Source organism: Podarcis filfolensis (genome assembly GCF_964270895.1).
Source record: "Podarcis filfolensis genome assembly, chromosome: W".
Lineage (NCBI taxonomy): Eukaryota > Metazoa > Chordata > Lepidosauria > Squamata > Lacertidae > Podarcis > Podarcis filfolensis.
Genome location: NC_139619.1, coordinates 20,876,005 through 20,891,589, shown reverse-complemented (window position 1 = coordinate 20,891,589; position 15,585 = coordinate 20,876,005). Strand labels below are relative to the sequence as shown.

Below are 15,585 nucleotides of genomic sequence, written 5' to 3'. Positions count from 1 at the left end.
GAGACCTATGCAGTTTGGCAGGTCAAGATGAAAGCGCTTTTACAGAGGGAAAAGCTATTTCACACTATAGAAGATGACCCTCCCGAGAAGGATGAAGATGATTGGGCTGAGTGGCATGCTGCAGATATGAAAGCCCGAGGGACAATTGTTTTGAGTGTTGCAGACCACTTGCTGGTAAACTTAGAGGGTCAAGAGACTGCACGAGCTGTTTGGCATAAGTTGAGAGATATGCATCTGAGGCAAAATGCTGGTTCCAGTGTGATTTTCTTCAAGAAGCTGTGCAGGCTGCAGTTGGAGAAAGGTGGTGATTTGCCTAGCCATCTATCTCAGTTAAAGCGTCTCAGAGAGGACCTTGTTCAGTGAGACCTGGCTATTTCAGAGGCTGTGTTTGCAATGCTAATGATCAATAGCCTAGATGAGTCTTATGATGGAGTAGCTGCGCAGATTTCTACAATGCCTGCTGACCGGCTAACAGAAGATTATGTGTCTAGCGTGCTCCTGAATGAGTGGGATCACAGACAGGCTGTTAGAGAAAGCCGGGACTGTGCTCTTGAAAATGTGCCTAAGTCTTCAGCAGGGAAAAGTGAAAGTGAAACTGCTCCTGTTAAAGCTTTGAAATTGAAGCGGTGTTTTTCGTGTGGAGCACAAGGCCATTTGAGTTTCCACTGCAATAAATCTTCAAAGAAGAAGGGAAACTTCAGAAGCAGAGGGGGAGGAGGACGAAATCCCCAAGCACCTGCTACTTCAAAGGCTTTGATCTCTCGCTGCTCTAATCAACGTGGGCGGAGTTTCTTCGTGGTCGACTCTGGCTGTTCCAACCATGTGACCAACGATGAAAGTCTCTTTGTTCAGCTTGAGAAGCAAGAGAAGGCAATTCATCAAGCAGATGGGACTGTTCTCACGAGTTTGGCTAAGGGAACTGTGTTCTTAAAGAGCCTGAATGCAACTATTAAGAATGTCCTGTATGCGCCTGATATTCAGGATAATCTGTTAAGTGTGTCCCAGCTTGATTGTCAGGGTTTTAAGGTGGTGTTTGCTAAATCTCGCTGTGAAATTCGTCGAGGTGGCAAGCTCATTCTGTATGCAAAATGTGTTAATGGATTGTACCAATTGCCTTTTATTTCAGGTACAACTGCAGAAGCAACTGAGAAAGAGTGTTGCAATTTGTCTGTTGATAAGAATGAGAAGTTGCATCACCAATGTATTCATTATTACCACCGTGCTTATGGTCATTTGAATTTCCAGGCTGTGGCAAAAATGCCTAATATGGTTGAGGGTATGAAGTTGAAAGAATGTCCCTACCACATGAAACGTGTTTCTTGTGCTGAGAATAAGGCAAGGCAAGCTCCGAAAGGTACAGAGTCTGGGAGAGAGGCCAAGAAACCGTATGAAGTCATTCATGCAGACTTAGTGGGGCCTCTAGCGCTCTCTAGAGGCAATTCAAGGTTTTTTATGGTTTTGATAGACTCCTATTCTAGATATGTATGGGTCTATATGCTGCAGAAAAAGTCTGAAGCCTTTACCAAGTTTCGCCAGTTTTGTAAATGGCTCAGGAATGTACATAATGAGAATGTACGTTGTCTTTTCAGTGACGGGAGGTGAGTTTTGTTCAAAGGAATTTGAGAGTTTTCTTTCTGAACAGGGCATTGAGCATAGGACTGCCACGCCCAGATCACCCTGGCAGAATGGTTTATGTGAGAGAGTAAACCAGACCCTGCAACAAGGAATCAGAACACTTCTACATGATTTGGGGCTGCCCAATCCCTTTTGGGCCGAAGCTCTTTCGTTTTTCTGTCACGTGTATAACAGGAGGTACCAGTCTGCTGTAAATTGCACCCCGTACGAGATGCTTCACAAAAGAAAGCCATGTGTAAAGCATTTTAAAATTTTTGGATCGGAGGTTTGGGTGCATACCTCGCAGGGTGACAAACTGAGCAAGCATGGAGAACATGGTGTTTTCCTAGGGTACGAGAAAGGGTCTTATCGTGTCCTGATCACAGACACAAAAACCATAAGGCTGACCAGGAGTATTGAGGACAATCCAAAATGGGACAGAGTTGGTGTTTTTCAGTATTATCCCATTTGTCATGATGGTGCAAAAGGGGCAAAGACAGTTAAGAGGGAGGCAAGTTCTGATGTGATTGATAATTCTGATGCCGGTGTAGATCGAGATGATGGCACAGATTATCAGAGCCCAAAAGCCTCAGGTGAGTCTGACGCTGACTCAGACTTAGCAGCTTCATATACTTTAGCTCCCCAGTCTCCCAAAGAGGAGGAAGCACCAGAACAAGAGGATCAGAGAGTTTTGCGCAGATCTGAAAGAACAACCAAGGGTGTACCACCAAAAAGGTTTTCTGATGAGTTCGCTAAGGCTGCAGTCACATGCAACTCTGGTGGGATTTTTAATCCAAGCATGAAGTGTGCTGATAGTAGTAGCACAAAACGCTGCATTTATTTCCTTACCTGATATTTGAAGGAAAGCGTGTGTTTGAGTATTGAAAATGGTTTGTTCAAATCTGCCCAATGAGCAATGTCATTTTGTATCAGAGAGGAAGAAACGTGTATGAAAATTTTTCTAGAAGCAGCTTATTCATTTGTGTGTTCACAATGTGTATTTTGTGTAAACTACAGGTTGAAGTTTATGTTTTAACTCTTTCCTAATGGACACAGAGTGGTTGCAGTGACTGTTTAATGGTATTGTTAAAGTGTCATAGATAAGGGGGAGAGAGATACCTGCAAATATGTAAACCAAGGTTGTAAGCAGAGAACAACTTTTGGAGTGTGTGTGTAAATTGCAGTTATGTTAAAGATTCTTGAAATGGTCGGATGAAATGGGGGAGGATGAGGAGATTTCACCCCTCCCATATCCAAGAATCTCCTGATGATCTCTGCTGATTCTCCAGAGAGGAGGAGGCGTGTTCTGCTCTCTACTTATTCTGCTCCAGCACAACATCAAAGAGTCAGTCAGTCAGTGTGTCGGAGAGAGAGAGACTTGAGTGTTACAGATCGTGTGTAGAGATAAGGTTGCTGCTAAGAGCAGCTGCAGACACTCAGTGCAGTGCAGCATTCTTTATGCTTAGACCTCATTTAGCTCTGTATATAGTTTGTATGATAGTTGTAGATAGAATAAAGAAGTTACTCTACAGAGCTGCTCTCCAAGTTGTTTATACTCTGCTATACTCTGCTGTGCGATGACTGTCTTCTTGTGGAAGTGTCTTCTTGTGGAAGTGAATCCGGTGCTCACAACTCTAAGCTGTGAGTCCACAGCACTTTGACCTGTTCCTGTGCAGAAGGTGGTCTCTGGAAGTGCTACCCAGCTCGCCTAGCCCAGTCGGGGCTGAAGTGGATGAGTCCAGTTAGTGGCACTGGCTCAAGGGCGATGCTGACACCGAGCATGAACAAAGGGGGGGGAGGCAGGTCCCCCTCTGCCCACGCCCTCTTTGCGCAGTTGGTTTACACGCAGAGTGGGGAGGCGTAGGGTGGGGGTCAAAAGACTACAGTGGTACCTCGGGTTAAGTACTTAATTCGTTCCGGAGGTCCATTCTTAACCTGAAACTGTTCTTAACCTGTAGCACCCCTTTAGCTAATGGGGCCTCCCGCTGCTGCTGCGCCACCGGCGCTGCTGTTGTAACCTGAGGTACCACTGTACTCTGCTGGGGAAGGTTTAAGGACCGCCCACTCCCAGATTCTGCTAGCGAGTGAGCAGACATGGAATTGAGTCGATCTGCATTGTGAACGTTTTGGACAGATAATAAAGCCTTGAAAAGACCAACGGGGAGTCTTGCCTGTTTGCTCTCGAGCAACCACGCCGGCATACATAACACAAACGATTAAAATGCATCCTAAAATTAATTCAAATAAATTGGAATTAAGATTAGACTGGACAAACGACAATCCTCAGGTTAAAATTGGACGCGGTTAGTACTCGCCAGGACCAACTGTTTCCACTGATATTATAAGGACCTGTGAGCAGGCTGGGAAACCTCCTTCATGCTTGTTCTTATACAAAGAGAAAATGAGTCAGGGTGAACCCTGGCCAAAGGCCTGGCAGAACAGCTCTGTCTTGCAGGCCGTGCGAAAAGATGTCAAGTCCCTCTTGTGAGAGGGCGTTCAAGCAGGCTGGGGCCATGACCGAAAAGGCCCTGGCTCTGGCCGAGGCCAGTTTAATCTCCCTGGGGCCCGGGATCTTCAGGGTGTTGTTATTTGTAAACCGTAAAGTCCTCCGTGGGGCATACCAGGAGAGGCGGTCCCGTAGGTACGAGGGTTCTAGGCCGTATAGTAAAAGTAAAAAGTAAAGTAAAAGCCTATTGGGATATGATCTGTAACAGGGATGTCCAGCAGGTCGATTGCGATCTACTGTTAGACTCCTGGGAGGGTTTGGTCCCTTTCCGATGGTAAATTAGAATCCAGCCCCGACCCCTCAGACTGCCCTCTGCAGAATGGAAGATGGAGTTTACTGAGTGAGGCTGTCTGTTTCCTCTGCGATCTGTTGGCGAGTGGCCATTCCCCTTCCTCCCTAACAAAAGCTCAACAACTTTGCCCTGTATTCCCCCAAAATGGGGCTTTCTTCCTCCCTAAAAAGGCGGTAGATCACTGGCAGTTTTTAATTATGTGAGTCGATCGCAGTCTCTTGGGAGTTGGCCACCCCTGATATAGAACAAGTTAAAGAAAATGTGTAACAAGACATTTACCAGAAAACCAGAAGCATCTTTGTCAGGAAGAATAGGTGGTGAGATTCCGAAAATGGACCATAGCCTTTTCAGGTGTGCGACTACAGCAGCAAGGATTTTACTAGCTCATAAACGGAAGCCACAGGATATGCCAATGGCACGAGAATGGCAGTCGAAGATGAACTGGCAAAGCGGGCAGGGAAATTCTGAAACCAGCAAGATCAAATGTTTCCAAAAGGTTGGAGCAAATTTATACAAGATAGGAAAGCCCATTGTACGCAAACTGTCCAGACTCGAAGAAGACGACTTATCATATATATCTTTTTATTGATTGGTTATATTTTAAGAAGACGAGATAGAAAGTCAGGAGGAAGGCGTACGCATGCGACGAGATAAAAAATATTTAAGGGAACCATGAGGTGGGGAGGGAAGGAGGGCGTCATTTTATTTCAGGGATGTCCAAAGAGGGCCAGAAGTGAACATGCGTGAGGGCCGACCAAAGTTGTTGAGCTTTTTTGAGATTTTACCCCAAACTTGTTGAGTTCTTTTAGGATTTCACCCCAAAGTTGTTGAGCTTTTTTTGGGATTTTAGCTCGGGGGGGGGGGCGGATTAAATTGACCGGCGGCCCAGATTAGGCCCCCAAAACTGACTTTGGACATTCCTTCTTTATTTGAAGGTTGTGGAAAATGTGATTGCATTTTATTAATATAAAATGGAAACTTGATAAATATTATTCATAGAAAAAGGAGGCTGCTTTGGGGAAAAAGAGTTGGTGGCGCAACATGTGAACAGCATTGCTAGTTCTGACTTGGGCTGGTTCCATGTAGTTGCGCACAGCAGAGGTTTTCACTGCAAAGACGTGGGTTGCATGCAGGTTGTTTTGCCGGAATTTCAGCTTTCTTCCTCTGGCTGTATAGAGCTCTAGCATATTTTTGCAGACTGCAGGCGGAACGATTGTCCTTGTGCAAATAACCCCAAAATATTTTAAATGACCATGCTCTTTCCCAAGGGTGCCTGCATTTCTTAAACCTAGTTGTGAAAGGATATTTGAAAAAGGAGTGCAGAACAGGTGAAAAGCAATGACCTTTTTGTCATTTATTCACATGGTATTTCCATTAATGATGATTGTAGTAGTATTGCACAGAGCGTTATTAATGCAGGAGAAATAACAAACAGCATTCCTTGTCTTAGACGTAGTTACAATGTGTGGTTGGTGTTTATTACCATACTAGGTTCTTTCCTAAAAAATAATGTCAAAAATTAGGGGGCATCTTATACTCTGGGCCAGGCATAGGCAAACTTGGCCCTCCAGCTGTTTTGGAACTACAACTCCAATCATCCCTGACCATTGGTCCTGTGAGCTAGGTATGATGGGAGTTGTAGTCCCAAAAGATCTGGAGGGCCAAGTTGGGCCACGCCTGATCTAGAGCAGTGGTGGCCCAACTCGGCCCTCCAGCTGTTTTGGAACTACAATTCCCATCATCCCTGACCTACTGGTCCTGTGAGATAGGGATCATGGGAGTTGTAGGCCAAAAGCATTTGGAGGGCCAAGTTTGCCTATGCCTGCTCTAGGCCATCCCCCCCCCAATTTTCTTAAATCTTTGAGTCCCCCAAAATAGGGAGCTTCTTGTACAGTGGTACCTCTGGTTATGAACGCTTCTGGCTACGGACACTTCAGGTTATGAGCTTCACTAACCCAAAAGTAACAGCTCCTGGTTGCAAACTTTGTGCAGCAGGAGACCCCATTAGCAAAAGCAGGCCTCAGGATAAGAATGGTTTCAACTGAAGAACGGACCTCCAGAACGAATTAAGTTCGTAACCAGAGGTAGCACTGTACATGGGGGCATCTTATAGATGGAAAAATATGGTATATCTTAATTCAGAAGGTTTTTTACTTAAAAAACACTTCAGTTTTTCAGTTTAACGTCTTACGATTGATTATCCAACAACCAACATGAAAACAAGATTCCAAAGAATCTCCTGGACTTGCCTCCTCCCCATTGTGGGTCCTTTTGTTAACCATTTCCTCTGGCATGTTTTATAATAATCCACATCTTTTACATCTCTGTTAGGTCCAGAATTCAACATTAATCTACAAGTGTCGTAATCATCCGGAGTCAGCAGACTTTTTCAGCAGGGGGCCAGTCCACTGTCCCTCAGACCTTGGGGGGGACGACTATATTTTGGGGGGAAATGAACAAATTCCTATGCCCCACAAATAACCCAGAGATGCATTTTAAATAAAAGGACACATTCTACTCATGTAAAAACATGCTGATTCCCGGACTGTCCATGGACCGGATTGAGAAGGCAATTGGGCCGGATCCGGGCCCCGGGCCTTAGTTTGCCTACCTATGATTCTAGCTGTCTACAATGGTTTTTAAGATAAATTATATATTTCCCCCATTCCTTACTGAAATTTTGGTCTTCCTGATTTCTGATTCTTTCGGTCATTTTTGCCAATTTGGCAAAATTTGGAACTCCTAATGGGTCCAGATGAAAAGAGTGGGCATCTTGTCAGGTTGCACAAAATGCAAGTTACTTTTCCCACCACTCAAGCAGAATTTGTTTGTGTCAAGCCAGGAATAATGGTTTTGTGTTGAAGTTCTGTACATTTCTGTACACCATCAAATAATGTGATGGTACCAAAGCGGGTTGAAAGTACCTATTAGATAACACACTTTTTATCGTATGTGGTGGGAATGTAAAATAGTTAAAAACTTTTGGAAAATGATATATAATGTATTGAAAAAAATGTTCAAAATGACATTTGTTAAAAAGCCAGAAGCTTTTTTGCTAGGCATTTCAGCTCATGAACTACCAAAAAAAAAAAAAGGAAAATATTCATGTATGCTACAAGAGCGGCAAGAATTTTATTAGCTCAAGGTTGGAAGACTGAAGAAGTACCGACGAAAGATCAGTGGCAAGAAAAACTGATGAACTATGCAGAATTAGCAAAGTTAACAGATAAATTGCATGAAAAAGACAATAGAGACTTTAAAAATGAATGGGAATCTTTAACAACCTATTTACAAAAACAACATAAAGAAATGGACTCTGGCAGGTTTTGAATAAACATTCACAATTTTATTTAATTAAAATATGGAGGAAGATAAGGTAACAATATTTAAAGTACATCAACATGCAGAAAACAATGTTTGTAACAAACCAGAAAGGGAAGATGAGGGAAGTCGCCGGGGGGGGGGGGGGATGTAAAATTGAATCATTGTTGATTGTAATTTGTTATAAAAGAGGAAATATTATATATATATATATATATATATATATATATATATATATATATAGAGTTAGATAGATGGGGACGCGGGTGGCGCTGCGGGTTAAACCACAGAGCCTAGAACTTGCTGATCAGAAGGTCAGCTGTTCAAATCCCCAGGTGTGAGCTCCCGTTGCTCGGTCCCTGCTCCTGCCAGCCTAGCAGTTCGAAAGCACGTCAAAGTGCAAGTAGGGAAATAGGCACCACTCCGGCAGGAAGGTAAACGGTGTTTCCATGTGCTGCTCTGGTTCGCCAGAAGCGACTTACTCATGCTGGCCACATGACCCGGAAGCTGTACGCCGGCTCCCTCGGCCAATAAAGCGAGATGAGCACCGCAACCCCAGAGTCGGTCATGACTGGACCTAATGGTCAGGGGTCCCCTTTACCTTTAGATAGATAGATAGATAGATAGATAGATAGATAGATAGAAAGTACCTATTAGATTAAATGCCAGACAATCTTGCGTTTTCCCCTTCCCCAGGTCTGCTCACTTCAGCACTTTGGCAATCAAGCAGAACCCGCTGCTGGCCGAAGCCTACTCAAATCTGGGGAACGTGTACAAGGAACGGGGCCAACTGCAGGAGGCAATTGAGCACTATCGGCACGCCCTGCGCCTCAAGCCGGACTTCATTGACGGATACATCAACCTCGCTGCTGCTTTAGTTGCCGCAGGCGACATGGAAGGAGCGGTGCAGGCCTATGTCTCTGCCCTGCAGTACAACCCTGTAAGTTGAATTCTGCCGGGAGAAGGCAGAGTTCTCTCCGAAACCTAAGTCGTGGCTTTGAACCGGCGCGATTCCGAAAGCAATTCCGTTTTCAGATTCAAAAGCTTTGCAGCTGGCTCTTCGTATTCCGAAATGTCCAAGTCTCCTCGGAAGTGGGACGCGGGTGGCACTGTGGTGCAAACCACTGAGCCTCTTGGGCTTGCCAGTTGGAAGGTCGGTGGTCTGAATCCCCGCTACAGGGCGAGCGCCTGTTGTTCGGTCCCAGCTCCTGCCGACCTAGCAGTTTGAAAGCATGTCCGAGTGCAAGGAGATAAATAGGCGCTGCTCTGGCGGGAAGGCAAACAGCGTTTCTGTGCACTGCTCCGGTTTTGCCAGAAGCGGCTTAGTCGTGCTGGCCACATGACCCTGGAAAAAACTGTGGACAAACGCCGGCTCCCTTGGCCAGTAAAGTGAGATGAGTGCAGCAACCCCAGAGTTGTTAGTGACTGGACTTTACTGTCGGGGTCCTCTACATTTATCTTTTAAGTCTCTTAGTTATTCTCGAGGCTGTAGTGGTACTGCAGTATAGTGGTACTGTGCCTGTGTCTCAAGGCTTGGACTCCCCTCAGTAGTTTCCTAGTCTTTTTTGAAGCTGGTTTGCTGATGCATAGAAGTACGGGATCGCTTTTGCTCTGACCATTTGAAAGACCGTTTTTAAACACTCTTAAACAAGTGCCCAGGTGATGGCTTACACTGCCCATCTATCATAATAAATAACAAGATGAAAAAAATCTTTTTAAATAATTCCTTTGGTACCTTAAAGATCAACTAAATATAAGCTTTCAAGGTATGAGCTTGCGTGTGTAATACACACTTCGTCAGATACTCAGTTTTTATTTATTTCGACTATTAGATGAGTTACTGGTTGTAAGAGGGCCCTGTGCCCAGTTTGCACCAGAAGGGTGTCAAAAGCGGTCAGTTGAAGTCTCAAAAAATTGCAAAAGGGAGGTTGCCAGAATACATTTCCCTAATACGCGGTCATTTTCATTCACGACTCAGGCAACCCCTATTTGCCCTGAGGAAGAGTATTCTGCCTTAAAAGAGGCCATAGCATTTTCTTTCAGCGAACTGGCAGCTGTCAAATTAATCCCCTCTTTCCATAAGCGTTCCCCATCTTCTAATTGTATATCAGGGACGGCCAACTCCCAAGAGACTGCAATCTACTTACAAAATAAAAAAGTGACAGTGATCTACCTCCGTTTTGGGGGGGTTCAGGTCAAAGCTCATACACTGAAAGCTTATATTTAGTTGATCTTTAAGGTGCCACTGGAGTTATTAAAAAAGATTTGTTCATCTTTCAACTTGTTATTTCTTATAACTATCACAGATCAACATGGCTATCCACCTGGAACTGCCCATCTATGCCACTCTCCTTTCATTGCTTGTGTCTCCCCCGTTGTTGGTACCAGTCCAGGAAGAGCAGAGAACATACAGCCACATATATTAATCTGGGGCAGCACTTTGGGGGGGTCTTAAGTGGGGCTGACTTTGTCCCCATGTTGAATCTGCTGTGTTATTCTTGGTGGTGTTTTCAAGACCTGTCCGTTTCCGCAAGATTCTGATGTTTAAAGGAACCAAGCATACAAAGGATGAAGATAATGAGAGACTGTACAATCTCTATATACAGTGGTCCCTTGGTTCTCAAACTGAATCCGTTCCAGAAGTCCGTTCCAAAACCAAAGTGTTCCAAAACCAAGGCTTTCCCAAAGTGATGCAAAACAGATTAATCCATTCTAGACTTATAAAAACAACCCCTAAAACAGCCATTTAACATGAATTTTATTATCTAATGAGACCATTGATCCGTAAAATGAAAGCATTCATCAATGTTCTGTACTATAAAAGAAACAAGACAGTACCATAGATGATAAAAATTTTTTTAAAAAATTTCCTGACCTTCACTGATGATAGTCATTGTTTGGATAGGGGGCTTTGATCCATTTCTGCAGTCATACAATCAATCAATCAACCATAAAACGCAAAATGAGGCACAGTCAGGAAAATGAAAAAGCCACACAAACAAAAATGCAAAAAATAGCAAAAACAAAAGCACCAAATATCGCCTCAGAACACTGCAATCAGAAATGGAAGGCTTCAATTACGATGGCGGGGGGGGGGGGCTTAAATTATCTGCTCAAGGATGCAAACGGGATGGGGAAAAACTTACCGTATTTTTTACTCTATTGGACGCACCGGACCATAGGACACATAGGACCATAGGAGGGGGAGAATAGGAAAAAAAATGTTTTTTTCTTGTTTTCCCCCTCAAAAACAAGGTGCGTTCAAGGTGTGTTCAAGAGCAGGCCTTGCCGCTGCCCCCCGAGCTTGTGGGACTGGCGGTGGGGGGAAGCACTGCTTTCCCCCACCGCCAGCCTTAAAGATCCCTGAAGCCTTTGGAGCGCAGCTGCACTCCAAAGGCTTGAGGCTTCGGGGACATCCTTTGTAGCCTCCACAGGGCGGCGGGCTGCCTTCACCCCGCCGCCCCGCGGAGGCTTTGCGCAGCCCTCCCGAAGCTGGAACACCGAGACGGAGGGCTGCGCAGCGCCCCGTCTTGCTGTTTTGGCTTCGAGGACAGCAGGCTGCTATCCGCAAGCCTTGGGAGCCTGGCGGGAACTCCCGCCGGGTTCCGCAGGCTTGCGGAGAGCTGCCCGAAGCCCGAGGTGCACAGCGCTGCGCTCCCCGGGCTTTGGGCTGCAGGCAGCTGTCCGCAAGCCTGCGGAGCCTGGTGGGAGTTCCCGCCGGGCTCCGCAGGCTTGTGGATAGCTTCCTGAAGCCTGGAACGCGAGAGGGGTTGGTGCGCACCGACCCCTCTCGCTCTCCAGGCTTCAGCGAAAGCCTGCATTCGCTCCATAGGACACACACACTTTTCCCTTTCATTTTTGGAGGGGAAAAAGTGTGTTCTATAGAGCGAAAAGTACGGTAATTACGATGGTGGGGGGGGACTTAAATTTGCTGCGTACAGGTAAAATGGATGAAAAAACCCTTAATTATGATGGGGGGACTCAAATTTGCTGCGCAACAGTAAAAACGGAAGCTCAGGAGTCCATTCGGCTTCCGAGGCAAAGTTAAAAAACCGGAACACCTCCTTCCGGCTTTGCAGCGTTCGAGTTCTAAGTTATTCAGGAAGTAAGCTGCTCGAGAACCAAGGCCCCACTGTATATAATCTTTCGATGTCACTATTGCCTCTTTTGGGGACTGACCCGATGCATTTAATTTCCAGGACTTGTACTGCGTGCGTAGTGACCTGGGGAATCTGCTCAAAGCCCTGGGTCGCTTGGAAGAAGCCAAGGTAGGTGTTCTGTAGAATGAGTTTTAAAACATCAGTCTTTTGAGAATGTGAACGCTTGCGCCAAGTCTTCGATGCTCCGCTGATCTGCGAGACTCCCAAGAAATGGCTGAGAAGCCGAAGGCCTTGAATTCCCCCAGCGTAGTTGCGGGGCCAGATCTGGCAAGCCCCCGTTAATACTTGGTTTTAAGACGTTGAGTCTTGCCGCAGAACGAGACTACCCACTATTGTGATGTGACTCAGGGGCGTCACCATTCTCTGATCTGGAAAGAAACATTCCTTCCAAACTGAGGCTTGCCTGCTGACTTAGTCCGCGGTTCCTGTGAGAAGCAGGCACTCTTCTAAAGTCCTTTGCGGCTTGTAAGTGGAGAAGAACCTTATTGAATGTTTCCTTCTGAATATGGCATTGAAAAAAAGATGATTCTTTAACCTTTTCCCGCCCCCGTCTCCATAGTGGAAGAAAGGCTGGCAAACAGTCCTGGTCCTGGTTTGCTTCTTTCGAACAATCTGTCTTTGTTCAAAGGGTTGAGTGACGTGGCTGGTTTGCTCGGGAGATGAGCTGATCAAAGAAAAATGTGCGGCCGAGAGTGGGAAGGTGGCTTCTAGCAGTCCGGTTTGCAGCCGAGAATTCGAACCCCAAAACGGCTCTCCGCCAAGCGGGGGCTTTCAAACGGGACCCGAAATTGCCTTGTTACAAGCCACCTTACAAAGCTGTGCTGCTGGGGCACGGAGGAAGGAGAAGGAGCGCCAGAGGTCCTTCCCTTCCAGCCCCACGCGCCTGCTTCTGAGTGGGGTGCGTCAACAGTGTAGCTTCCGACTGGTTGCCGTTCAGGGCGGGGGGTGGGTGGGGAGAGGAGAAAGCCTGCTTTTCGGGAGAATCCGCTTTCAGGTTCTGGGAATGGACAAATTCCAAGCACCGATTGGGCAGGCAGCCGCTCCGGCCAGCCCCATTGCGTCGACTCTGAATGGGGTGGGGGCATCCAAACGCCTTCTCCAAAGCACCAGGCGGACAGCTAACTTGAATCGCACGCCACCGCGGCTTCTAGCGTGATTGGTCACCGGCCGAGACATCGCGCCTGCCTTAGGTTGCTGACTTCTTTGTTTCAGAGCTCTGGAGAGACACGCCTAGCTTGAAAGTGTTATTCCATTTTTTTGCAAGAACTCCATTAAACCGGGGGGGGGGGGCAATACATCTATATATATTCTGGACAAACGGCAATGTATTTCTTTGGCCATCAGTGCATTTGCAAGACCAAACCAGCACAATCTTTACCACCTGAATTGAAATACAATTGTTGCAGGAGTTTCGGAGCCTTTCTTCCAGTTTGCTGTTGCCCCCCCCCCACTAACCCCTTTCCCTTCTGCATGCCCCCCCCCCCCCCGTTACAGACCAACCGTCCTCCACCCCCCTGTGTTAAGACATACCCAGAGATTATGGATTGCTTGGTTGGAACTTTTTACTAATGATCTTGTTTTATTTTCTCTCTCGTTTTTGGTTTTCCAACACTGATATTACATTTAGAAGGTTTCAGGTGGGGGAAACCTTTTCCATGCGTAAGGAGAGGGAGCTCGAGGGCTGGATCTAAAGCAGAGACTCTCCTCCTCCTCCTCTTCTTCCAGGAAGGAACGCACCGAAAACTCACATGAGAAATATGGTAACGGGTTTGTAACTGCCACGACAAAAAACATTTGCTCCGTGCCTGAATATTCTGTCCTGTGGCTTTGGAAACTGCTTAAATATTTTCTGTATGAGCGAGTAACGTTAGAGAGCAATTGATAGTCCTAGCCACGTTTCTTTCCGAGAAATAAACGTAAAAAAAGTACCTTAAGATTTAAGAGAGATAATTGGGAAAGGACTTAATTAAAGCATCTAACTCTTCCTGGTGGTTCATTTTTTTTATCCTTTTTTCCTTCTTTGTTTGGATTGCAGCGTTCTGCTCTGCCGATGACGCGCTGTGGTCCTGTGGTAGCGCAAAGGCGGCGCAGCGGAAACGCGCACTGCGTGTGATGGGGCCCTTGTGAATGGTGGACTAGATGATTCATCTCCACCCGGGCGGCTCCTCTAGGCCTCTTGACGAAATTGGGTTGCGATGCATCGAGGTTTCCGGCACAAATTTAAGACCCCCGCCCCCAGTTTTCATGCAGGCCTGTCCGGGAGATGAATCGGTCTGGTTGGCCTCTCACAGCACCCATGGGCGTTGCGGCAAAGCGCGGTGGTTGGCAGCGAGGGTGCGAGCGGCATGCTGTTAGGGGGCGCTGGCGACTTCTCGCGCTCGCATTGCAGGGACCGGGACCTTTGTACAAAGCTGTCATTTGAGGTTGTAAAGGTAACATTCAGGTGTGCGTCCTGGACAGGTGAGTTCAGGCTCAGAGAGCCAAGTTTTTGTTCTTTGAAAAGAGAGAGAGACGGTGTCTTTCGTGCGGTACCCTGGATCTTCTAATTTAATTTCTACTTGCAGTGGTGCCTTGGTTCTCAAACTAAGTCCCTTCTGAAACCAAAGCATTCCGGAACCAAGGACGCCAGCAAGGCTGAACCTTTCTGTAAAAGGGGTACCACGGTTCTCAAACTGAATCTGTTCCGAAACCCAGACGTTCTTTCCCATGGAAAGGAATGCAAAACGGAGCCATCTGTTCCAGGCTTTTAAAAACAACCCCTAAAACAGCCATTGAACACGGATTTTGCTATATAACTAGACCATTGATCCATGAATTGAAAGCAATAATGTACTGTATTATACAATAAATAAAATAGTATTGTAGATGATAAAAATTAAAATTAATTTTTTTCCTTACCTGCACTGATGATAGTCATTGATTGGATGGGGGGGGGGGGCTTTGATCCCTTTCCGCAGTCAAACAATCAGTCCATCAGTATTTGAACTGGGTTCCACACAGTCACAAAAACAAAGTAATTGAAAAAGCCTCCAAAACAAAAGCACAAAATAAATTACAAAAACAAAAGCACCAAACTTAATCCATTCCAAAAGTCCATGGCACTTCCGAAACGTTCGGAAAGCAATGTGTTTGAGTAGCAGGAATTTTATGATTCTCAAAAGGAAACCTGCCCTTGTCCATTAGGGCAGTTTATAAAAAACTGCTCCAAAGGTCTTATCTTACTACACTAGGGATTATATAGCTGTTTCTGAAATGTCATGCATATCAGTTAATATCTTGACCCTCCTCCACGAAAAGAGCTGTTTACTTGGCCGTTTTCCTATGTCATGAAGGCTGAAATTTCAATTCAGTGGAGCAGGGTCAAGATATTAACTGATATGCATGAAATCGCATTATATATAATCCCTAGTGTAGTAAGATAAGACTTATGGAGCAGGCATTTTCAATTAAAAAGTTTTGTATTGTCCATATAAAGAGGATGCCAGCAAGGTTGAACCTTTCTGTAAAATAAGAATTTTAACGCTTTCTTCCGGGTTTTCGGCGTTTGAGAACCAAGGCACCATTGCAATTTTGACTTAACTGGACAATATTTGGGAGAGACAGGCCCACAGGTCATCTGAAGAGCTACTAGACCTCAATCGGGATGCTATCCAAACTGCGTCGCAATCCAAACGGTGGTGTATCGCAAGCCA

General features: G+C 45.8%; 2 protein-coding genes across 3 annotated transcripts in view; one reads left to right on the top strand and one right to left on the bottom strand.

Annotated features, from left to right (window-relative positions):
• The window catches only part of LOC310753712 (uncharacterized protein), a gene marked incomplete at its 3' end in the record, with an annotated part of 332,047 nt that overhangs the window by 141,524 nt on the left and 174,938 nt on the right, over nucleotides 1–15,585 (bottom strand). The gene's annotated exons all lie outside the window — the stretch shown is intronic.
• The window catches only part of LOC310753823 (UDP-N-acetylglucosamine--peptide N-acetylglucosaminyltransferase 110 kDa subunit-like), a 122,119-nt gene that overhangs the window by 27,476 nt on the left and 79,058 nt on the right, over nucleotides 1–15,585 (top strand). For both annotated transcript variants that reach the window (XM_083595163.1, XM_083595162.1), the window contains exons 3-4: nucleotides 8,430–8,673; nucleotides 11,933–12,001. In XM_083595163.1, the coding sequence (XP_083451289.1) occupies nucleotides 8,430–8,673; nucleotides 11,933–12,001 (313 nt within the window). The remainder of the gene's footprint in view (nucleotides 1–8,429; nucleotides 8,674–11,932; nucleotides 12,002–15,585) is intronic.